This window comes from Chroicocephalus ridibundus, chromosome 27 (genome assembly GCF_963924245.1).
Source record: "Chroicocephalus ridibundus chromosome 27, bChrRid1.1, whole genome shotgun sequence".
Classification (NCBI taxonomy): domain Eukaryota; kingdom Metazoa; phylum Chordata; class Aves; order Charadriiformes; family Laridae; genus Chroicocephalus; species Chroicocephalus ridibundus.
Window position 1 is genome coordinate 1,416,755 of NC_086310.1, and position 23,039 is coordinate 1,439,793.

General features: G+C 63.3%; 4 protein-coding genes and 10 non-coding genes across 14 annotated transcripts; 5 read left to right on the forward strand and 9 right to left on the reverse strand.

Annotated features, from left to right (window-relative positions):
* Positions 1-2,480: 2,480 nt before the first annotated feature.
* TRNAQ-CUG (transfer RNA glutamine (anticodon CUG)) lies at positions 2,481-2,552 on the reverse strand. The gene has a single exon. It is a non-coding gene; the product is annotated as a tRNA-Gln (tRNA).
* A 160-nt stretch (positions 2,553-2,712) lies between these two features.
* TRNAK-UUU (transfer RNA lysine (anticodon UUU)) lies at positions 2,713-2,785 on the reverse strand. Its single transcript has one exon. It is a non-coding gene; the product is annotated as a tRNA-Lys (tRNA).
* A 713-nt stretch (positions 2,786-3,498) lies between these two features.
* Positions 3,499-4,093, forward strand: LOC134507764 (histone H2A type 2-B). Its single transcript, XM_063318640.1, has one exon. It carries the CDS (start codon positions 3,512-3,514, stop codon positions 3,899-3,901), a length of 390 nt encoding a protein of 129 aa, XP_063174710.1. The 5' UTR covers positions 3,499-3,511; the 3' UTR covers positions 3,902-4,093.
* A 16-nt stretch (positions 4,094-4,109) lies between these two features.
* On the reverse strand, positions 4,110-5,432 carry LOC134507765 (histone H2B 5-like). Its single transcript, XM_063318641.1, has one exon. The coding sequence runs from the start codon at positions 5,400-5,402 to the stop codon at positions 5,022-5,024; it is 381 nt and encodes a 126-aa protein (XP_063174711.1). The 5' UTR covers positions 5,403-5,432; the 3' UTR covers positions 4,110-5,021.
* Positions 5,433-6,158: 726 nt separating this feature from the next.
* On the forward strand, positions 6,159-6,229 carry TRNAG-GCC (transfer RNA glycine (anticodon GCC)). The gene has a single exon. It is a non-coding gene; the product is annotated as a tRNA-Gly (tRNA).
* Positions 6,230-6,388: 159 nt separating this feature from the next.
* On the reverse strand, positions 6,389-6,462 carry TRNAN-GUU (transfer RNA asparagine (anticodon GUU)). The gene has a single exon. It is a non-coding gene; the product is annotated as a tRNA-Asn (tRNA).
* A 297-nt stretch (positions 6,463-6,759) lies between these two features.
* TRNAS-GCU (transfer RNA serine (anticodon GCU)) lies at positions 6,760-6,841 on the reverse strand. Its single transcript has one exon. It is a non-coding gene; the product is annotated as a tRNA-Ser (tRNA).
* Positions 6,842-7,018: 177 nt separating this feature from the next.
* Positions 7,019-7,090, forward strand: TRNAA-CGC (transfer RNA alanine (anticodon CGC)). The gene has a single exon. It is a non-coding gene; the product is annotated as a tRNA-Ala (tRNA).
* A 267-nt stretch (positions 7,091-7,357) lies between these two features.
* On the forward strand, positions 7,358-7,429 carry TRNAM-CAU (transfer RNA methionine (anticodon CAU)). The gene has a single exon. It is a non-coding gene; the product is annotated as a tRNA-Met (tRNA).
* Positions 7,430-9,447: 2,018 nt separating this feature from the next.
* Positions 9,448-9,519, reverse strand: TRNAD-GUC (transfer RNA aspartic acid (anticodon GUC)). The gene has a single exon. It is a non-coding gene; the product is annotated as a tRNA-Asp (tRNA).
* Positions 9,520-9,713: 194 nt separating this feature from the next.
* Positions 9,714-9,787, forward strand: TRNAT-AGU (transfer RNA threonine (anticodon AGU)). The gene has a single exon. It is a non-coding gene; the product is annotated as a tRNA-Thr (tRNA).
* A 229-nt stretch (positions 9,788-10,016) lies between these two features.
* TRNAE-CUC (transfer RNA glutamic acid (anticodon CUC)) lies at positions 10,017-10,088 on the reverse strand. The gene has a single exon. It is a non-coding gene; the product is annotated as a tRNA-Glu (tRNA).
* A 419-nt stretch (positions 10,089-10,507) lies between these two features.
* JOSD2 (Josephin domain containing 2) lies at positions 10,508-12,622 on the reverse strand. Its single transcript, XM_063318606.1, has 5 exons — positions 12,505-12,622; positions 11,486-11,654; positions 11,272-11,397; positions 10,983-11,177; positions 10,508-10,905 (listed from the first exon to the last, which is right to left on the reverse strand). Exons 1-5 carry the CDS (start codon positions 12,536-12,538, stop codon positions 10,806-10,808), a joined length of 624 nt encoding a protein of 207 aa, XP_063174676.1. The 5' UTR covers positions 12,539-12,622; the 3' UTR covers positions 10,508-10,805.
* Positions 12,623-12,900: 278 nt separating this feature from the next.
* ASPDH (aspartate dehydrogenase domain containing) lies at positions 12,901-21,015 on the reverse strand. The gene is given in 8 exon segments (XM_063318607.1): positions 12,901-13,035; positions 13,992-14,143; positions 14,237-14,469; positions 16,602-16,751; positions 17,848-17,932; positions 19,518-19,624; positions 19,626-19,660; positions 20,952-21,015. Coding segments are annotated over 8 exon segments (861 nt in total). The 5' UTR covers positions 21,013-21,015; the 3' UTR covers positions 12,901-12,997.
* Positions 21,016-23,039: the final 2,024 nt, after the last annotated feature.

The window sequence follows — 23,039 nt, forward strand, 5'->3', positions numbered from 1 at the left end:
CCAACATCTCCATCCATCCAACCCCAATGTCTCCATCCAACCCCCCCCATTTCTCCATCCCACCCCAACATCTCCATCCCACCCCAATGTCTCCATCCACCCACCGTTTCCGTCAAACCCAGTGTCTCCATCCGACTCCATCATCTCCATCCAACCCGTAATGGCTCAACTCCAAACGTCTCCATCTGACCCCAAATGCCCCCAAACATCTGCAACTGACCCCAAATATCTCCAACATCTCCAACTGACCCCCAACATCTCCAACACCTCCAGCTGACCCCAAACGTCTCAGATATCTCCAGCTGACCCCAAACATCTCCAGCTGACCCCAAACATCTCCAATATCTCCAGTTGACCCCAAACATCTCCAGCTGACCCCAAACATCTCCAATATCTCCAGTTGACCCCAAACATCTCCAACTGACCCCAAACTTCTCCAACTGACCCCAAACATCTCAGATATCTCCAACTGACCCCAAACATCTCCAGCTGACCCCAAACATCTCCAATATCTCCAGTCGACCCCAAACATCTCCAACTGACGCCAGACTTCTCCAACTGACCCCAAACATCTCAGATATCTCCAACTGACCCCAAACATCTCCAACTGACCCCAAACATCTCAGATATCTCCAACTGACCCCAGACATCTCCAGCCGACCTCAAACATCTCCAGCATTTCTTCTTTCATTGTAAAAACAGGGATATCAGCCAAGATGGTGTTTACTTTTTTGATGCTGCCATCCGGAACCCCCACCAAAACTTGCCCCTTTCCCCGTCCCCCCCCATATCCTTGGGAACCGGCCGCATCTCCGGCCCTTTCCGAGCAGGCCCAGCCCCACACCGGAGCCTTTTGTCCACCCCACGTCCCTTCTCTGGGGCAAACGTTCACACAAAGATGTTTGCTTTCTTCCCCCCCCGCCGCCCCCTGCTAAATTGCCAAGAGAAACCTCAAAGTTTGCCGTCGAAATGCCTGAGCTGGGCGTGAGTGTTTGGCAAGCTGATTCTTGACAGGCTAATTAATCATTCCGCTCATTAGAAAAAAAGAAAATAATAAAATAAATGAAACCACACGAGCGTCACCGCCGCGGCACTCACCTTTGCCTCCGATTTGCAATCCCGGGGTGTTCCCGGGTTATAAAATTATCACGAGGATGGAAAGGGTAAAACCCTCCGGGCATCGCCCTTTGCTCCAGAATGTTTTGCAATTTGGGGGGGGGTGTTTATGGGGGTTGGTGTCACCGGTGTCAAAGTGCCACGGCGACGGCCAGGGGACGTTGGCCTGGGGTGAGGCGGCAGGTGCCGGGATGGAGCCGTCCTCACCGGTGACGTCCCACCCTGTGGGATGACCCCCAAGGAGGTTATTTTTGGGGTGTGAAGATGGTTTCCTGGCCCCAAGCTGGTGGCCCCCGTCCTGTCCCTGTCCCCATATTCGCGTCCCCGTGTCCTGCTCGGTGCCCCCAGCCTGCAAGGGGCCGGTTGGGGGCTGCTGGGGGGGGGTTTCTTGTCCCCTCCCTGCCCAGGGCCACCAACCCCTTGGGGCACCGTGTCCCCATCACCCCCAATTCTCCCTGAGGATGAGGGCCACCACCACCGGGGACGTGGGACAGCAGAAGCCAGGTCCTGCCGTGAGGGCGATGGGACTGGGAGGGAGTGGGAGGGACTGGGAGAGCCCAGGCTCCAGCAGGGCTGGAGGTACGAGAGTGGCTTTCGGTTCCCCTTGGGGACAGGATGACACGAGGTCACCTTCCCCTGCAGGTGGCACTTGAGGTCCCCAAGGGGGTGTGGCAGTCACGGGGGGGGGTGGGGTGGTGGGGGGTGTCATAGATGGTCCCTGGTGGGGTGTCACGCATGGGGCATTGCACATGGTGGCACACATGGGGTGACACCCGTTGGATGCCACACGGGCTGTGATGGGGTGTCACACACAGTCCCCCAATGGGGTGTCACATCGGTCCCCCCCCCCTCCAGGATGTCAACTGTGGGGTGTCACATGTGGTCCCCAATGGGGTGTCATGTGTGGGATGCCACATGCCATCCCCAAAGGGGTGTCACATGTGGTCCCTGATGGGGTGATCAGGCTTGGGGTGTCACACGGGGTCCCCAGTGGGGTGTCACACATGGGATGTCACAGGGGATCCCCAAAGAGGAGGCGTCACGTGAGGTCCCTAACGGGGGGTCAAACACGGGATGTCACAGGGGGTCCTCAGTGGGGTGCCACACATGGGATGTCACACGTGGGCCATTATATGTGGTCCCCAATGGGGTGTCACAGGCGGGATGTCACCTGCTGTCCCCACGAGTGGGTCACGTTCAGGGCAACCCACGTCACAGCTGAGGGGGTGACACACTCGGGGCACGCAGTCCCCAAAAGGGCGTCCCCCAAATGGGGTGGGGCGCGGAGGGGCGACACCGTGACCGGGATCCCCCCGTACTGGGGCGGGGTGACACGAGGTGACCGGGATCGCAAAAGGATCTGTAGGTCCCACCGAGATTTGAACTCGGATCGCTGGATTCAGAGTCCAGAGTGCTAACCATTACACCATGGGACCGACCCGCCCCGCTACCTCCGCCGGGTCCCACACCGCTCGCCGCCGCCTCTGCCGCCAGAAAAAATAGTGCGGAGCCCAGGATTTGAGGAGCGCGGCGGGGAGCGGGGGGACGGCGCTGGGCCGGGGGGAAAGGGGTGCAGGAGACAAAAGATTTCGCGTTCGCCCGAACAGGGACTTGAACCCTGGACCCTCAGATTAAAAGTCTGATGCTCTGCCGACTGAGCTATCCGGGCTCCTGCCGGGACTGCCCCCACGCCTCCCTATGGCATTAATAGAGAGAAAACTCGGAAAGGAAGAGTTTTAAGGATAAAAAAAGGTGTTTTTTAAAAGTTCGATGGTGCAAAAGGTGCTGTGAGAGGATGGGGAAACCGCGGCGACGGCCCTGACGGGGGCGAAGGGGAGGTAGGGGGTGGGGTGGGCCGGACCTGAGTGAGAACCGCGTCCCCCCGCCCGTCGCGCAGCCATGGGAGCCCCGGTGGCGCCGGGAGAGCGGCCCGAAATCACCGAACACACTGGGAAAAGCCTTAAAAATTCCCCTCGGGGGGGGTTGCCTTTAGCGCCGCGGCGGACTTGTGCCGAGGTATTGCCATGCCGAAAAAAAGCTGTAATATACAAAAAGGACCCAAATTTCCTAAAGTTGAGGGAACGAGTTTAACCGCCTGCAGCCACCGCCTCCTCCCAGCCCTGCCCGGGCCGGGGGGAAACCTCTCCGTCGCCCCGTCCCGCCGCCAAATCCGGGCCGCGCTCCCCGCAGTGCGCTCCCGGCGCGGGCTCCGACCTCCGTGCGGCGGAGGCGGATCCAAAGGGCGGGCTGTTATTGGCCAGAACACGTTGATTTTCTATTGGTCCTCCGGCCAGCGGCCCTTTAGCCAATCAGAAGGAGCGGTTTCGATCCGCGGCAGGGTATAACACGCCGGGGGCGGCAGCGGCGCGGCGCTCTCAGTGTTTTCGTTGCAGCGATGTCGGGTCGGGGGAAGCAGGGAGGAAAAGCCCGGGCTAAGGCCAAGTCCCGCTCATCCCGTGCCGGCCTCCAGTTCCCCGTGGGCCGCGTCCACCGCCTGCTGCGGAAGGGGAACTACGCCGAGCGGGTGGGCGCTGGCGCTCCCGTCTACCTGGCCGCTGTGATGGAATATCTGACGGCCGAGATCCTGGAGCTGGCAGGCAACGCCGCGCGGGATAACAAGAAGACGCGGATCATCCCCCGCCACCTCCAGCTCGCCGTCCGCAACGACGAGGAGCTCAACAAGCTGCTGGGCGGTGTCACGATCGCGCAGGGCGGCGTCCTGCCCAACATCCAGGCTGTGCTGCTGCCTAAGAAGACCGAGAGCCACAAGGGCAAGGGCAAGTGAGGCAGCGGGAGAAGCCGCCTCGAGGTCTTCTACTTCCCTGAGGATTTTTTTTTTTTTTTTTTTTTTTTTTTAAAAAAACCCCAAAGGCTCTTTTCAGAGCCACCCACCGCTTCAGGAAAAGGGCTGGAGGAGCAGGGCGTTATGCAAATGAAGACTCTAATCCGCAACCTCCTATTGGTTGGGGCAGCGCTGGCGGAGTGCGTCCGACCGTGCCACCACAGCGGCTCCCTGATTGGCCCGCTGCTGAATCCACTCAGCCAATGGCCGCACGCCGTTTGGATTCCCCCCCCCTTTATCTCACAGTAGGCACCAGGCCGGGCGGCGGGAAGCCACGGGGACAAATCTCGCTCTAGCGAGATGTGAATAAATATCCCAAATAATTATTATCCATACTATCCAAACCCAGAAGGAATGTGTCCCAGTTTATCCTTGTTCCAGGTAAATACTGAGAAAAAGAACCAGAGTGAGGACATCATTCCCCACGCGAGCGCATCAAGGGTATTAAGTACCCGCTAATTAAGCCTGAAGACGCTCCTCAAATTCAACTTCTTAACGAAGTTGCTGCGCTTCAACACCCCAAAAAAAGCCTTGGAGGTTTTGGAGATAAAAAAAAAAAAGCTATTGGACATAAAACAGTCACCGCTTCGCTGTGTCTTGGGGGGCACGAGAGGATCTCCCCGCTCGCCCACCGCCCAACCTCGTCAATAAGTCTCGCCTCCCCCCCCCCCCGTTTATATAGCGCCAATGCGGACCTGAGGGAAAACCTGCCCTGCGCTGATGCCTGCGCCCTCCCGACCAATCAGAGCGAAGCAGCGGTTTGACGGCGAGAGCGGCAGCGGGAGCTTAAAGGGCATGGGAGAGGAAAAACCCGAACTATGTCTTTGTTAAAAAAAAACAGACATTTTCGTTAGAAAACAGCAAGACCGACACAGAGGTCGGCGCACCCACCCTCCCCGCAACCTACAAACCGTCCCGATGCTCAAAGAGACCCGAGAAGGGGCCAATCCCGTCAGCAATAACAGCTCTTTGAGGAGAAAATGGGTGGCTCTGAAAAGAGCCGTTGGGTTCTGAGCGGAGCCGAGCGGGTTTCCCACTCGGTGACCCCCCCTCCGAGACGGTGTTACTTGGAGCTGGTGTACTTGGTGACCGCCTTGGTGCCCTCCGAGACGGCGTGCTTGGCCAGCTCGCCAGGCAGGAGGAGGCGGACGGCCGTCTGGATCTCCCGGGAGGTGATGGTGGAGCGTTTGTTGTAGTGGGCCAGGCGGGAGGCCTCACCGGCGATGCGCTCGAAGATGTCATTGACGAAGGAGTTCATGATGCCCATAGCCTTGGAGGAGATCCCGGTGTCCGGGTGGACCTGCTTGAGCACCTTGTAGACATAGATAGAGTAGCTCTCCTTGCGGCTGCGGCGCCTTTTCTTGTCCCCTTTCTTCTGGGTCTTTGTCACCGCTTTTTTAGAGCCCTTTTTAGGGGCGGGCGCGGATTTTGCCGGTTCAGGCATCCTGCTGCGCGGCTGCTTCCACCGCAGGGAACGGAGTGAAGGGGGCCGCGTCGGCGGCCCCGCTTTTATAGCGCCGTTATGCAAATGAGGCATCCAAACGGCGCGCTCTCCCATTGGCTGAGGCAGCGCGCCGCTCACACAGGCGCTCCCCCCCCGCGCATGCAAATCCGCCAGCTCCAAAGCGCACGCTCTGATTGGACGCTGAGCGTTAGGGTCGGTTCAACCAATCAAAACGCGCCGTTTGGATCCTGCCGAGCGATGGATGCGGAGGGTTGTGGAAGGCGCTGGTCCCTGTGCGAGCCCGGCGCGGCGCCGGAGGGGGGAAAATCCCCCCCATGGCGGGGAACGGGCTGTGGGGAAGCCGCAGAGGGGGTTTTCCTTGGGGGTAAAAGCGGTAGCGGAACCGCTGGGCACCGCTCAGCCCTTCGGACGTACCTGGAGTCCCTGCTAGGCCTGGGGTCCTTGGGGTCCTTGCTCGGTCTGGGGTGCTGGGGTCTCTGCTCGGCCCCCGGGACTCCCCTCCCGGTCACGCCCCCCCTGAGGCCGCGGGCCAATCAGCGCCGAGCGCGCCAAATTCAAATCCGGCCCGGCGCGGGAGCCCATGGGACGCCCCTCTGCCGCCTCTAATCTTAATTAGTGCGGCAGTCCAATTAGCACAGGCTCGCTCCTCGCAGGAATAACGATTTTTACACATTATATAGCCATTTTGGGGCTAATTCCCTTATTTTTGGGCCGTTTTAAAGTGTCGCAGCGGGGGCATTGGTGGTTCAGTGGTAGAATTCTCGCCTGCCACGCGGGAGGCCCGGGTTCGATTCCCGGCCAATGCAACGTATTAACTTTTCTTTTTACCCATTTCGCTTTTATTCTCTTTCTTTCACCCTTTTTTCCACCTGCGATAAGCGACAGCGTCGCCACTCAGCTCGCATCTGCGAAACAAAACCCGCGTGGAAAACGAAAAAAAAAAAGAAGATATAAATTTCACGGGGCGTCCCTGGGTGGGCTCGAACCACCAACCTTTCGGTTAACAGCCGAACGCGCTAACCGATTGCGCCACAGAGACGCGCTGTGCTGGCCCCGCCCCGCCTCAACCCCCCGGTGTGAATTTTAGCGGGGGGGAAGCTTGGAAAATTACACAGGATGAGGGAGGGGGGCTGATGGAAGAGAACGGGGAGGTAAAAATTGCCGGGGGGTAGGGGGAGAGAGGAGCGCCCGCTCTGCGGGACAACACACCCCCCCAAAAAAAGCCACCCCCATCGGTGAAAAAGGGGAGAGTGCAGACTCTCAAAAACCAATCGCTGGAGGGACGTGGTGGGTTGGGGGAAATGATAGAGAAAGGGGGGGTAAAAGACAAATCTGCCGACGAGGATGGGATTCGAACCCACGCGTGCAGAGCACAATGGATTAGCAGTCCATCGCCTTAACCACTCGGCCACCTCGTCTGCGGAGCTGCAATTTCCGCCGGGCCTCCATGAGGCGCAAGCGGGAGCCGGAGGGGGCGTGGTTTTCAGCTTGGCAGGGGCGCGGTTTTGTGGGGAGAGGCGTGGCTTCGCGGCGAGGGGGCGTGGCCGCGCGGGGAGGCGGTGCCAAGGGCGGCGGGGGCCGCGGGGGCGCGCGCCGGGGATGTAGCTCAGTGGTAGAGCGCATGCTTCGCATGTATGAGGCCCCGGGTTCGATCCCCGGCATCTCCAGCTCGGTGTGGTGGCATCTCCCCTCCTTTCTAATTTTTTAGCGGTGATGGGGGCGGGCAGGGAATAGAGACCCGGCGGGGAAATCTCAAGCCCCAAACATCTATTTTTTTTCCCCCTCCCCCCTCGGAAAACCCGCTGGAAAAACCCAATTCCCGGCCACCCTCTACCCCATTCCTTCCCCCCACATGGGGCAGCGCCACCAGTCTCCGCCCAGAAATTTTTCCAATTATGATTTATGATAACAAAGGAAAGGACAAGTTTATAAGGAGCAGAGTGGCGCAGCGGAAGCGTGCTGGGCCCATAACCCAGAGATCGATGGATCGAAACCATCCTCTGCTAGTTACCTTTTCCCTCCCCCTTTATTCCCTTGTTTTTCCTCCCTTTTTGCCTGCTCTGCATTTGCCCCCCACCCTCAACATCCCCCCGCTAAGAATAAACGCCCCACAAACACGCTAAGTTTATGGAATTTTTCTCCCTCCTGATTATCATGAAAAAATTTCTCTCCCATCTGAATGCCACGAAAAAAAGAAATCTTTTCCTCCTCGATATCAGGAAAAAATTCATGATATTCAGGAGGGAAGAGAAAATAATGATTTTTTTCATTAAAAACAGCAGTAGTTTGGTACAGGCTCTGAAGGACGTCACAGCCTGAGCCATCACAGGGACAAAAACTCCTCTAGTTTCAACCTGGTCTTGAAAAAAAATCCCACAAAGGACAAAATGAACCTCAATGGAGATTAATTTGGAACACTGATCCCACAGTTAATGCGTAAATAACACATGGCTTTTCCAAAACTCACTTATCAAAACCCCGAGTTAAGTTGCAGGCACAAGCAACCTCCTGGATATTGAGAGATATTAATTGTTTTGCTTAAAATAAGTATGTTTTAATTAGAATAAATTACTTTGGGTTATAATATGGTGTGATTTACGGCGTTTGCTGAGCTTTGCTTGGTGTGAGTTGCTAGATATAGGCACAAGAAACATAAAACAGAAGATAAAAGGTGACAACCACCAGCAAATCAACAATATAAAGAGCAATAAATGGCCTGGACGCAGAAAAATAAGGTCTTCTCGGCCTATGGGCATGATTTTTAGTCTTATAACAAAGGTAGTTCAGCTTCAGATACTCTAAATCCTCCCTATCTTGCTAAGTCGACTAAAACGCTCCAAAACACGTAGATTTGTAGCGTTCTCAAGGTCCGTGTGATATTTCTCCTCAAGAACGTTAACGACACTTGGCTTTCCTTGATGAGGAGTTCTTTCGTTCATCATCTTTGACAGCCTCAAGGGGAGAATGCTCCTCATCCGTGAGGCAGAGAGACCTTTTCCCGACGGCAGGTCTCTGCCTCCCCCCACCATTCCTATTCCCCCCCAGCACCCCCAGACCCTTCCAGTACCTCACCCTCAGAACACCCCAAACCAGCCCAAGCCCCCCAAACTCAGGCAAGTACCCTCCAGGATTCCCCTCAGGGGTCCCAAGCCCCACCAGAACAGCCCCTCAGGACCCTCAAAGTTCCCCTAGGGAGACACTCAGAAAGACTCAAGGGCCCAAAACCCCTCAGGGACACCCCCCCCCAGAGACCCCCATACATACTTAAGGCCTGAACCCCCCCCCAGAACAGCCCCTCAGGACTCCCAAAGCCCCTCCCCCAGGGACTCTACAGCCACACTCCAGGCCTCAAACCACCTCAAGAACCCCCCAGGACCCCCAAAGCTCCCCCAGCGACTCCCCAGCCACACTCAATGTCTCGAACCCCCCCTCCCAGGACCCCCTAAGAACACCCCCAAACCAGTCCAAGCCCCCCATACTCACTCAAGGACCGCCCAGGCTTCCCAAACCCCACCAGCACCGCCCCCCAGAGCCCCCTCCAACCACGCTCAATGCCCAAAACCCTTCCAAGGGGACGACGACCACCCGACGACTCCCCCACCCTCAGGGGTCCCCTGGGGTTGTTCCCCCGCTCCGGGCGGGCGCTGACATTTTGGCGCCAAACCTCTCTGTTTAAACAGCAGAGCCGCCTTCTGATTGGTCGACGAGAGGAAGCGTCGCGATTGGTCCCGGGGGGAGAGGGGGAGGGGGGGAGGGGGCGCGCGGTCCGCTCGCAGTTCCCCCTCAGGTCCGCCTCCGCCCTATATAAATCCCCGCCGAGGGGACGGTGCGCTCAGTTCGCGGCGCGGTGAGTAGACGGGGCGGGGTCTCCGCAGGGTGGGCGCCTACTCCCACACCCTTCCTGGGCTCAACCCACTGGTATCACCCCCAGTAATAATAGATTTATGGCTGGTTTAATGATTATTTAAAATACTTAATTGGTTTTGGGGAGGGAAAAAAAGGGTAAGAAAGGGAAAAAAGCAACCTCCCCGTCGGGGAATCGAACCCCGGTCTCCCGCGTGACAGGCGGGGATACTCACCACTATACTAACGAGGATGGAGCTGGGAGTGCTGCCTGGAGATAGGCCCCTGATGCCATCCGTGGGGCAACGTGGGGGGATCGCGATTGTGCTGTTCCCCCGTCTCCCACCCGCGCTAGGTCGCGAGGGGAGCGCGGAGGGGGCTGCTGACACGCGTGAGGAGGGTGGTGGGTCTGGAGATGGAGGAAGAGGGGAGCCACGGTTAACACCTGGCGCCGTGGCTTAGTTGGTTAAAGCGCCTGTCTAGTAAACAGGAGATCCTGGGTTCGAATCCCAGCGGTGCCTCTACCTATCGCAATAGTGACGCAGGATATTTTTAATTATTTACCCACTTTTTATTTTTTTTTTTAAATAAACAGGCTGCCGTCTCTTGTCCGCGAATGAGAGAGGAGGCAGCGTGACGGAGCCTCCCCTTCCCCCACGGTGTCGTGGGAGGGGGTGACCGATCGCGAGTAGAAAATAAGAGTGAAAAGTGAAAAATAAGAGGGGAAAAAAAAGACACATTTCTTCTTAATTCCCTGACCGGGAATCGAACCCGGGCCGCGGCGGTGAGAGCGCCGAATCCTAACCACTAGACCACCAGGGAGCCCGGCAGCACTCCCCTCGGAGCTGGGTCCTCTTCGCCATTGAGAGGCGGGATCCAAACAGTGCGCTCCCATTGGCCGCGCAGGTTGAGGGCGCGGACCAATCAGCGGGCGCGCTTTGGAGCCGTCCCAGCGGAGCGGGAGAAGCGGCCGGTGCGGCTCCAGGCCCCTTCCCCGGCCTCCCCCCGCTCCAACCCGCCCCCCAACCACGCACTCCTCATCTCTGGGGTCAGATCCTCCTCCTCCATCCCTTCAGCCTCTTCATTAGTCCCTGCAGGTGGGGAATCCGGCTGCGTTGGTGAATCGGGGTCAGATTTGGGGATTTTGGGGGTCATTCAAGCACTGATTCCCAGCGCGCCAAGCCCAAGAGGGAATGTGCACCCCAAGGAGGGACAACCAGACAAGCCCGTGGACACACAGCTGTAAACCCAGCAGTTTTAATCACCTTCTCGTGGGTAATTAAGCCCATTCCGTGCACCCTGAGGTGATGCCAAGTGCCATCACATGACCCCCCGTCACGTGCCCCCAGAGGAAAAATAGTGACAGAGGCGAAATTGGGGTGAAATCAGGGAATTGCGTGCTTCCCAAAACAAACCCCTCTGCCCCGGATGAGCAGCGCCTGGATGATGTCCCAAAGCGTCGGGGTTTCAACCCAAAGTGGAGGGTGGCCGGTGTCAGCCATCAGTGTCACTCGTTGTCACCCGCTGGCGTGTGACGTGTCACTCGGGGCTCAGCCAAGCGCCGCTTTCCTCCACGGCCCGCGGCACGACGAGGAAAACCTCGCAGAGCCCTTGGGCGAGGAAATCCCGCAGGAAAGCCCTGCCGGCGGCAACCAGGGAGGCGTCACTCACGTCCCCTTCGCTTGTCCCCAACCCTCGTCACCCGGCGTCACCCACCTGAGCTCCTCCTCGCCCCCGATGGGGACGGGGGACGGGAGTTTGGAGTCGAGGTTGTAGTAGGTGCCGCGGTGCTGGCGGACGGCCAGCCAGTGCTGCCGGCGCAACGGCAACGCCACGAACCCCAGGGAGATGTTGGAGGGGACGTTGAGGATGAATCCCAGGATTTCTCCCAGCGCCAACCGCTCCAGCGCCCTGGGGGGGGCGGTGGGGTTAAATAGGGTGAAAAAGGGGTTGGGTTGGTTTTTTTGGGGGGGAGGGGGGAACACCCCAAAAAATAGGGTCGTACCGGCGTTTGTCCCACCAAACGGCCGCCAGCCCCAAGCCCTGCAGCGCCGCCATGATGACGTTGACGTCGTAGTTGCCGGTGCCCAGGAGGCTGCGGTGAGGGTTGAGGCGAGCGTCAGGGGCCAGCCTTTTGGGGGGGGGGAAAAAAAAAAGAGAAAATAAGGAAAAGTAGGCGCCATAAAGCAAATAAGGAAGGTGATTGTGGATTAAGCTGCCTTTTGCAGATGTCGTCGGCGGCCTGGCGGGTGAAGCAGGGGCGCTGGAGGACGTTGTTGAGGGCGTGGAGGGCGCAGAGCTCCAGCCGCTGCCGCTCGTGGTACAGCCCCGAGGGGGGCGACGGGGGGGACCCCGACATGGCCCCTGCTTCGGGGGGGGCCCGGCTGCCTGATGGGGTGGAGGCGGGAGGGGGGGGGGATGCTCCAGAAAACCCCCCCGCATACACACCCCCCGCCCCAGAGCCCCGCAAACCCACAGGACCACCAGACTTCTCTGAGATACCACAAGACACCCCCAGGATCTTCTTGAGACCCCCCGCCGTGCACCCCCAATATCCCCCCAGACCTTATTGACACCCCCAGACCCCCACACACACACACACACCAAGGTCCCCAAGTGCCCCCCCAGCTCTTCCAGACACCCTCCTGGACCCCCAAAGAGCCTCCAGAGACCCCCTGAGACCCCCAAGGCCACCTTGAGACCCTGCCGGCCCCCCCCCTCCTCAGGTGCCCCAGCACTTCCAGCCACCCTCCTGGACCCCCCCAGAAACCCCAAGATCTTCTTGAGACCCCCACCCCCCTCCATGCACCCCCAAGATCCCCCCCAGCTCTTCCAGACACCCTCCCAGACCCCGCAAAGACCCGCAGAGACACCCCAGGGCCCCCCTGATCCCCTCAGACCCCCCCCGACACCCCCAAGATGCCCCCGACCCACTCCGGGTGCCCCCCCCGGCATACATCAGCTCCCCCAGAGACCCCCACACACACCTCCCTAGACCCCCCTCAGGCTCCCCGACACCCTCTACCCCCCGCAGACCCTCCCTGTCCCCCTCAGCCCCCCACAAAGACCCTTCAGAACCCCCCAACGGCCCCCCCGGGGCCCACCCAGGCCGTTCCGCCACCCCTCCAGGCCCTTCCTGCGGGCAGCCAGGCCCTCCCCGCACTCCCTTGGGCCCTCTGAGCTCCCCAGGACCGCCCCCCCCAGAACCCCCCGGACCCCCGGACCGGGCCCAGCGCACCCCGCCGTTCCTCCGGGCCCGGCGGCGGCCGCATAACGCGTCGTCCCCCCGCCCCAGCCCAGCCCAGGCCGGAACTACGGCTCCCGGCGTGCACCGCGGCCCGCTGGGAGGGGGGACTTCCGACCTTCCTCCCGGCGTGCCTTGCGCCGCGCCTCCATAGACACACAGCGGCCGCCGACCCTCCCCCCCATCATGCCTTGCGCCGCGCCGCCACTGGGCTGCTATTGACCTTCCCCCCATCATGCCTTGCGCCGCGCCCCATAGACACACCGCGGCCGCGGACCTTCCCCCCGTCATGCCTTGCGCCGCGCCGCCACTAGGCGGCCATTGCCCTCCCTCCCATCATGCCTTGCGCGCCCCCCCCCACCCCCCGCCATGATGAGGCCTGGCCGCCGCGGTGCCGCTGTCGCCGACTTTAATGTCACCCCCCCGCCCCGCGCCGTCGGCGGGCTGTCGCCGGGCTGTCGCCGGGCTGTCGCGGGTCCCGGCGGCCTCAGCAGAGCTGGACGCATCCGCCATGGCCGTGGCAGGCTGCGGGGAGGGGGATAGAGGGAGTGAGCGGGGGGCGCTGGGGACATTGTGGGGGGGAGGGTGGGGACATGGGACGTGGGGGGACACTGGGGACATGGGGGGACCCAGGCCATGGGCATGGTGTGGAGGGGACACTGGGGACGTATTGGGGGGGGAGCAGAGGACATGGGGCACAGGGGGAATGGAGGGACGTGGGGACTTCTGGGGGGACGCAGGGGCCATTGGGGGACTTGGGGACATACGGAGGGGGACATTGGGGACGTGGGGACATATGAGGGGACATGGAGGACATTGGGGACATATGGAGGGGGACATGGGGGACGTGGGGACATATGAGGGGACATGGAGGACATTGGGGACATATGGAGGGGGACATTGGGGACATGGGGACATATGGGGACATATGAGGGGACATGGAGGACATATGGGGACATGGAGGACATTGGGGACATATGAGGGGACATGGAGGACATATGGGGACATACAGAGGGGGACACTGGGGGACGTGGGGACATGAGGGGACATGGAGGACATTGGGGACATACGGAGGGGGACATTGGGGACGTATGAGGGGACATGGAGGACGTTGGGGACATATGGAGGGGGACGTGGGGACATATGAGGGGACATGGAGGACATATGGGGACACATATGGAGGGGGACATGGGAGACGTGGGGACATATGAGGGGACATGGAGGACGTTGGGGACATATGGAGGCCATGGGGACATTGGGAACACGACATTTGGGGACAGATGGGTGGACACAGAGGGCATTGGGGGACAGGAGGACATTGGGGAGGGACATAGAGGACATGGGGGGACATGGGGACATGTGGGGGGACAGGGAGGACGTTGGCCACGAGGACATGGGTGGGACAGGGGACGTGGGGACATATGAGGGGGGGGGGGGGGGCCAGGAGGGGACAAGAGGGGACAGGGGGCAGGTGTCCCCACCCCTGAGGCTGCTCCAGAAGGCGTGACGGGTGGCACTGCCGGTGACAGCCCCCCGCGCCGCCGGGTTGCGGCGGGTGCTGGTGACACTCAGGGCCCGGCCCTCCTCCCCCACGCTCGTCACCTCCACCTCCACGATGTGCCAGTCGGGGACACTGCGGGGACACACGGCGCTTGTCACCCAGGGCGGTGACACCACCGGGAGGTGCCCCCCCCCCCCGGCCAGGGGTTGGTGGCACGTCACCCACCTGGGGTCGGCCACCAGGCAGGCGCGGACGCCATCGAAGCCCAGGCTGGGGGCGGCCACCGCGGCGGCCGCCATGGTGTTGACGTTGTTGGGGGCGAGGGGACAGAGGGGACGCAGGGGACCCTCGTAGAGGACAGCCCGTCCCCCCGCTGCCACCGCGGCCACCAGCCGCTCCTGGAGCCACCCCTGCAGGCGGAAGCTCTGGGGGGCCTTCGTCATCGTCACCTTCAGCGCCTGGGGTGGAAGGGGGACGGATGTCACCAGCAGCCCCGGTCCTGTCCCCAAACTTGGACGTTGTCCCCAAGGCCAGGAACTGTCCCCGAACCCTGATGTGGTCACCAGCTTTGGATGTCGTCCCCAAATCTGGACGTGGTCCCCAACCTCAGACACTGTCCCCAAAGCCCAGCGTGGTCCCCAACCTTGGACATTGTCCCCAAGCCCAGATGTGGTCACCAAGCCCAGGCACTGTCCCCAACTTTGGACATGGTCACCAGCCGTGGACACTGTCCCCAACCTTGGGCACTGTCCCCAACCTTAAGACACTGTCCCCAACCCCAGATGTGGTCACCAAGCCCAGGCACCGTCCCCAAACCTGAACATGGTCCCCGAGCTTTGACACTGTCCCCAACCTCGGACATTGTCCCCAACCCCAGATGTGGTCACCAAGCCCAGGCACTGTCCCCAACCTCGGGCATGGTCACCAACCTTGGGCGCTGTCCCCAAACATGGTCCCCAACCTTGGACACTGTCCCCAAATCTAGATGTCATCACCAAGCCTGGGCACTGTCCCCAGGTTTGGACACTGTCCCCAACCTCAGACACTGTCCCCAAGCCCAGATGTGGCCCTCAAGGCCAGTTACTGTCCCCAACCTCTGATGTTGTCCCCAACTTTGGGTGCCAGCCACGAACTCGCACTCTGTCCCCAGCCCTGGATGTGGTCCCCAACCTCGGACATTGTCCCCAAACCCCAATGTCGTCCCCAACCTCAACACTGTGGTCCCCAATCCAGACACCGTCCCCAACCCCACGGTGTCCAACTCCTTGGCGTCCCCAACCCCAATGGCATCCCAAGACCTGTGGTGTCCCCAACCCCAGAATGTCCCACCCCTTGCTGTCCCTGACTTCTTCATGTCCCCAACCCCATGGCATCCCAAGCCCCTTGGTGTCCCCAATCCCACAGTGTCCCCAACCCCGTGGCATCCCATGGTGTCCCCAACGCCCTGGAGACCCCATCCCCACGGGATCTCACGCCCCATGACATCCCCGAGCCCCCATGGTGTCCCCAGCCCCATGGTGTCCCCAGCCCCACGGTGTCCTCAACCCCAGTGTCCCCAACCCCACACTGTCCCCAAGCCCACGATGTTCCCAGCCTCAGAGTGTCCCACCCCTTGATGTCCCCAACCCCACGGTGTCCCCAACCCCAGGGCATCCCAAGCCCCGTGATGTCCCCAAACCCACAGTGTCCCCAAGTCCACGGTGTCCCCAACTCCACAGTGTCACCAAGCCCATGACATCCCCAAGCCATGATGTCCCCAAGCCCATGATGTCCCCAACTCCACAGTGTCACCAAGCCCATGTTGTCCCCCAGCCCACGGTGTCCCCAACTCCACAGTGTCCCCAAGCCCATGATGTCCCCAAGCCCATGGTATCTCACCAAGCCCATGATGTCCCCAAGCCCCATGGTGTCCCCAGCCTCAGAGTGTCCCACCCCTTGATGTCCCCAACCCCACGGTGTCCCCAACCCCAGGGCACCCCAAACCCCGTGATGTTCCCAAGCCCATGATGTCCCCAACTCCACAGTGTCCCCAACCCCACAGTGTCCCCAACCCCAGGGTATCCCAAGGCCACGGTGTCACCAACCCCACAGTGTCCCCAACCCCACACTGTCCCCAAGCCCATGGTATCTCACCAACCCCATGATGTCCCCAAGCCCCATGGTGTCCCCAGCCTCAGAGTGTCCCACCCCTTGATGTCCCCAACCCCACGGTGGGTGTCCCCAACCCCAGGGCACCCCAAGCCCCGTGATGTTCCCAAGCCCATGATGTCCCCAAGCCCATGATGTCCCCAACTCCACAGTGTCCCCAACCCCACAGTGTCCCCAACCCCAGGGTATCCCAAGGCCATGGTGTCACCAACTCCACAGTGTCCCCAAGCCCATAATGTCCCCAAGCCCATGGTATCTCACCAACCCCATGATGTCCCCAAGCCCCATGGTGTCCCCAGCCTCAGAGTGTCCCACCCCTTGATGTCCCCAACCCCACGGTGGGTGTCCCCAACCCCAGGGCATCCCACCCCTTGGTGTCCCCAACCCCCCCAGTGTCCCTCCCGGTGTCCCCCTGCCGCCGGTGTCCCCGCGGGTGGCTCACGGCCAGCGTGCCAGCGTCGTCCATGCGCCGGATGTCCTCGCAGCCCCACAGGGCGCCCCGGGGGACGTAGAGCGTGTGTCCCCCCCGCGCCGCCGCCGCCCGCAGCCGCCGCTCGGTCTCGGGGTCCGCCAGCGCCGTGGGGGACCCCAGCTGGGGACAGTGGCTCGGGCCACCGCGTCCCCCGCCGGCCCCACCACCCCCGCCGTCGTCCCACTGTCCCCAACGTCCTCTCTGTCCCGATCCCAATGTCCCCACTGTCCCCGCGTCCCCGTCCCCGCTCTCCCCCACATCCATCCCTATTGTCCCCAGTGTCCCCGTCGTCCTGGCCCCAGCTGTCCCCAACCTCCCCATTGTCCCCACATCCCCACTGCCATCGTCCCCCCATGTCCCCAACCTCCCCATTGTCCCCACGTCCCCACCACCCCGTCCCCACTGTCCCCAGCCTCCCCATGTCCCCAACCTCCCCATTGTCCCCACGTCCCCACCACCCCGTCCCCACTGTCCCCAGCCTCCCCATGTCCCCAACCTCCCCATTGTCCCCACGTCCCCACCACCCCGTCCCCACTGTCCCCAACCTCCCCCCCATGTCCCCAACATCCCACCCCCTCTGTCCCCAAACTCCCACTGTCCCCACATCCCCACTGCCATCGTCCCCCCTGTCCCCAACCTTCCCTTGTCCCCGTGTCCCCACCGCCCCGTCCCCACTGTCCCCACATCCCTGTTGTCCCCCCAGTGTCCCCGTTGTCCTGTCCCCAGCTGTCCCCAAGCTCCCTGCTGTCCCTGGTGCCCCCATTGTCCCCAAGATGCCACCCCCTCTGTCCCCAACCTCCCCAAGTCCCCTTGTCCCCACCACCCCATCCCCCACTGTCCCAAATATCTCCATTGTCCCCAAATCCCACCCCCAGTGTCCCCAACCTCCCCTTGTCCCCAGCCCCCTTGTCAACCCCAATGTCCCCACCCTCCTGTCCCTGGCTGTCCCCAACCTCCCAGCTGTCCCCACTGTCCCCACCTCCCCACCACCCCATCGTCACTGTCCCCAACCTCCTCGTTGTCCCCCGTGTCCTCACCACCCCATCCCTGCTGTCCCCAACATCCCCGTCGTCCCCACGTCCCCAACAGCCCATCCCCTCTGTCCCCAACCTCCTCATTGTCCCCACGGCCCCCCCATCCCATCCCCAGTGTCCCCAAAGTCCTCATTGTCCCCATGGCCCCACCAATCCCATCCCCAGTGTCCCCGTGTCCCCACCATGAAGTCAGCGTGGGCCAGGATGTCCTCGCCGTGCTCCCGGGCCACGCAGGGATGTGCCACCTCCACCACCAGGTCCACCTCCCTGGGGACAACAGGGTGGCACCAGGACATGGGGCACCCCGGGGTACAGGGTGACACCGGGGCATGGAGGGACCCTGGGGCACGGGGTGGCACTGGGACACGGGGGGACCCTGGGGACATGGGGTGGCACTGGGACACGGGGGGACAGTGGGGCATGGGACACCCCGATGTATACGGTGGCACTAGGACATTGGGGGACCCTGGGGACAGGGGACATGGGGTGACAGTAGGGCATGGAGGGACCCTGGGGCACGGGGTGGCACTGGGACACGGGGGGACCCTGGGGACATGGGGTGACAGTGGGGCATGGAGGGACCCTGGGGACACGGGGTGGCACTGGGACACGGGGTGACCCTGGGGACATGGGGTGACTGTAGGGCATGGAGGGACCCTGGGGACATGGGTGGCACTGGGACATGGGGGGACCCTGGGGACATGGGGTGGCAGTGGGACATGGGGGGACCCTGGGGACACGGGGTGACAGTGGGACACGGGGGGACCCTGGGCACATGGGGTGGCAGTGGGACATGGGGGGACCCTGGGGACATGGGGTGACAGTGGGACACGGGGGGACCCTGGGCACATGGGGTGGCAGTGGGACATGGGGGGACCCTGGGGACGTGGGGTGGCAGTGGGACATGGGGGGACCCTGGGGACACGGGGTGGCCCTGGGGACATGGGGTGACCGTGGGGCATGGAGGCACCCCGATGTATATGGTGGCACTAGGAGACGGGGGGACCCTGGGGACATGGGGTGGCACCAGGACATGGGGGACTCTGTAGACACAGGGTGGCACCAGGACCTTGGGGACCCTGGGGACATGGGGTGGCACTGGGATGTGGGGGCACCCTGGGGACACGGGGTGGCACTAGGACATTGGGGGACCCTGGGGACATGAGGGTCTGGGGAAGTGACGGGGGGTGGCAGGGTGGCATGGCGGGGGGGAGGGAGGGGAATGGGGGTGACACGGGGGTCCCAGGGTGACTTTGGAGTGGCAGGTGATGCTGGGGGTGACACTGGTGTCCTGGGGGTGACACTGGGGTCTCGGGGGTGACATGGGGGTGGCAGGAGACCCTGGGGGTGACACGGGGGTCCCGAGGTGACGTCGGGGTCCCAGAGGTGACACGGGGTGGTGGGTGACGCTGGGGGTGACGCGGGGGTCCCAAGGTGACGTCGGCGTCCCAGAGGTGACATGGGGAGGTGGGTGACGCTGGGGGTGATGCGGGGGTCCCGGGGTGACGTTGGGGTCGCGGAGGTGACACAGGGTGGTGGGTGACGCTGGGGGTGACGCGGGGGTCCCAGGGTGACGTCGGGGTCCCAGAGGTGACATGGGGAGGTGGGTGACGCTGGGGGTGACACGGGGGTCCTGAGGGTGACACAGTGTTCTGGGGGGGGTGACATCTGCGTGGCAGGGGACGCTGGGGGTGCCATTGGGGTCCCGGGGGTGCCGTGGGGGTGCCAAGGTGGTGGCGGGGGGAGGGGGGGGGGGGCCCAGGGGCTGAGGCCGGGGGTGGGGGGGTGGGTGTGTGTGACACGGGGGGTGACACGGGGTGGGGGGGGGGAGGTGACAGGGGGTGTCACTCACGTCTGGGGGAGCAGGCGCAGGTCGGGCAGGCGCAGGGGGGGGGGCAGCCCCTCCAGCCGCCCCCCGTCCCGCGCCCAGACGAAGGCCAAGGTCAAGCCCAGGGGGGGGGCCCCGGGCCAGCAGCTCCCCCGCCAGGAACTGCCCTGGGGGGGGGACACACACGACACACAGCACTGTCACCCCCCCCCCGTCCCATCCCCCCCCCCTCCCCCCAGGAACTGCCCGGGGGGGGACACACACACACACTTCCCTGGGGGGGGGGGACCACACACACGTCCCTGTCACACACCGCCCCCCCCCGGCCCTCCTTGTCCCCCAGGAACCGCCCGGGGGGGGGGGGGACACACGACACGACACTGCTCTGCCCCAATTCCGTCCCCCCCCCCCGCCCCCGGTGTCCTCCCGCTTGCCCCCATCGCCCCCCCGGCTGCCCCCCCAGTTACCCCCACAGCCCCTTTTTACCCCCCCCGCCCAGTTGCCCCACAGCCCCCCCCCCTTACCTCTCCAACTGCCCCAATTACCCCCTTAATTGCCCCCACCTACCCCTCCAATTGCCCCCATACCCCTCCAATTACCCTAATTACCCTCTTAATTGCCCCCTGCCCCTCCAATTACCCTAATTACCCTCTTAATTGCCCCCATACCCCTCCAATTACCCTAATTACCCTCTTAATTGCCCCCCCTGCCCCTCCAATTACCCTAATTACCCTCTTAATTGCCCCCCCCACCCCTCCAATTACCCTAATTACCCTCTTAATTGCCCCCCCCACCCCTCCAATTACCCTAATTACCCCCAATCACTCCCACAGCCCCCAGTTACCCCTCTGATTACCCCAATTACCCCCCCACTGCCCCAGTTACCCCTCTGGTTACCCAATTGCCCCCCCAAGCCCCCCAGCCCCTCAACTGCCCCTCCGTCCCCTCTCCCAGTCCCTCCCAGTCCCTCCCAGTTCCCCCTCCCACTCCCTCCCAGTCCCCCCCAGTTCCCCCTCCCACTCCCTCCCAGTCCCTCCCAGTGCCCCCAGACCCCCTCCCACTCCCCTCCAGTCCCCCCAGTCCCCCCTCTCAGTCCCTCCCAGTCCCTCCCAGTGCCCCCCAGTGCCCCCTCCCAGTGCCCCCGGACGCCCTCGCAGTCTCTCCCAGTGCCCCCAGACCCTCTCCCAGTCTCTCCCAGTCTCCCCAGTTCCCCCTCCCAGTCCCTCCCAGTGCCCCTCCCAGTCCCCCCCATTCCCCCCCCCGCAGACTCTCCCAGTGCCCCCAGACCCCCTCCCAGACCCCCCCAGTTCCCCCTCCCACTCCCTCCCAGTGCCCCCAGTTCCCCCAGACCCTCTCCCAGTCCCCCCCAGTTCCCCCTCTCAGTCCCTCCCAGTGCCCCCGGACCCCCTCCCAGACCTCCCAGTTCCCCCTCCCACTCCCTCCCAGTCCCCCCAGTACCCAACTGGCCGTAGCCCAGGATCCCCACACGGCGACTCCGCGGGGCCTCCGCCTGCGCCATGGCCTGGGGAGGCGGGGGGGGGGTGGGGGGGGGTCCGGGGGGGGGCACTGAGGGTTGCCCCACACTCTGACCCCCGACTGCCCCCCCTGCCCCATAACTGCCCCCCCCCCGAGCCCCATAACTGCTCCCTCTGACCCCCAACTGCCCCCTGAGTGCCCCTCCTTACCCCCCCAACTGCCTCCCCAGACCCCTAAACTACCCCCCCCCACCCCCTAAGTGCCCCCCTTAGCCCCATGGGTGCCCCCCCACCCCCCTAATTACCCCATCTGCGCCCTAATTTCCTCTCCGCCCCCTAATTCCACCCCTTACCCCCTAATTGCCCCCCCCCGCCGAGCCCCATAATTGCCCCCCCCCGGTCTGTAACTCCCCCTCCAGCCCCCCAACGGCCCCCCCCATCCCCTAATTGCCCCTTCCGCCCCCCCACTCCCCCTCCCCAGCCCCTCCCCGCCCCCCAAATTGCCCCTTCTCCCCTTCCCAACTGCCCCCCCCGCCTCCCTAATTGCCGCTCTGCCCCCACTAATTGCCCCCCCCCCCCGAGTTCCCCCCCCCCAGCCCCCACCTGCCCCACGTCCCGCCGGCTCGGCCCGGCCTTTGCCCCCCCCGGGGCTGGTTAATGCTCAACCCGGACGCCCGGGTCCCTTCCGGGGGCGGGGGGGGGGGTTGGGGGCCAGGACACCTGGGTCCCTTTTTATGGGTGGGGGGGTCGGGGACGCCCGGGTCCCTTTTGGGGGGGGGGGGGCGGGACACGACACCCGGACGCCTGGGTCCCTTTCTGGGGGGGGTAGGGAACGCCCGGGTCCCTTTTTGGGGGGGGTCGGGGACACCCGGGTCCCTTTTTGGGGGGGGGGGACACAGGACACCCGGACACCTGTGTCCCTTTTTTTTGGGGTGGGGGGGGGGTCGGGGACGCCCGGGTCCCTTTTTGGGGGGGGGGACACGACACACGACACCCGGACACCTGGATCCCTTTTTGGGGGGGGGTCGGGGACACCCGGCTCCCTTTTTGGGGGGGGGGGGGGACACGACACCCGGACACCTGGGTCCCTTTTTGGGGGGGGTCGGGGACACCCGGGTCCCTTTTTGGGGGGGGGGGGACACGACACCCGGACACCTGGGTCCCTTTTTGGGGGGGGTCGGGGACACCCGGGTTCCTTTTTGGGGGGGGGGGACACACGACACCCGGACACCTGGGTCCCTTTTTGGGGGGGGTCGGGGACACCCGGGTCCCTTTTTGGGGGGGGGGGGGACACGACACCCGGACACCTGGGTCCCTTTTTGGGGGGGGGTCGGGGACGCCCGGGTCCCTTTTTGTGGGGGAGGGGACACACGACACCCGGACGCCTGGGTGTCCCCCCCCACCCCCCCCACTTCTTTGGCCGGGGGGGGCGGGGCCAGCGGTCCCCCCCACCACCACCACCGGGCGCCGTTGCCATGGCGACAGCGCCGCAGCGCCGTCCCCGCCCCCCCCCCGCCCCAATCCATCCGCCGTTGCCATGGCAACCGCTCTGCAGCACCGTTACCGCGGCAACCGGGTCTGGGGGGGAGGGAGGGGGGGGGCGGGTAAGCTCCCCCCCCCCATCTCTTTGTGCAGTGTCGCCATGGCAACCGCCGCAGTGCCCCTCCCCCCTCCCTCCCCCCCCCCCAGTGTTGCCGTGGCAACCGGCCCGTTGCCATGGCGACCAGCATCCGCAGGGCGGGGGGGGGGGCCAGCACCAACCCCCCCCCCCCCCCCTCCCAAATCATCGCAACGAGGGGACCCAGACGGCCGGGGGACACCCCCCCACCCCCCCGGTTGCCATGGCAACGGTGGGAGCACCCCACCACCATCCCCCCCCCGGACACCTGGGTCCCCTCCAGGGTGATGTGACACCCCCCCCCCCCCCCCACCGCCCCGTGTGGCGTGTCCTTGGCATGTCCTTAGCGTGGCCTTGGCGTGTGCAGCCCCCCCACGCAACACCTACACACGCCACGCACATGCCAAGGCCATAAAGCAACCCCCCAGCGCGGACACGCCAAGAACACGCCAC

Coding starts and splice junctions, on each gene's coding strand:
- LOC134507764 (XM_063318640.1), top strand. CDS start 3,512: ATGTCGGGTCGGGGGAAGCAGGGAGGAAAAGCCCGGGCTAAGGCCAAG.
- LOC134507765 (XM_063318641.1), bottom strand. CDS start 5,402: ATGCCTGAACCGGCAAAATCCGCGCCCGCCCCTAAAAAGGGCTCTAAA.
- JOSD2 (XM_063318606.1), bottom strand. CDS start 12,538: ATGCGGCCGCCGCCGGGCCCGGAGGAACGGCGGG. Junction 11,655..12,504: donor GGGCCCGGAGGAACGGCGGG/GTGCGCTGGGCC, acceptor CCACCCCATCAG/GCAGCCGGGCCCCCCCCGAA. Junction 10,906..10,982: donor GGGGGCGAGGAGGAGCTCAG/GTGGGTGACGCC, acceptor TGCCGCCGGCAG/GGCTTTCCTGCGGGATTTCC.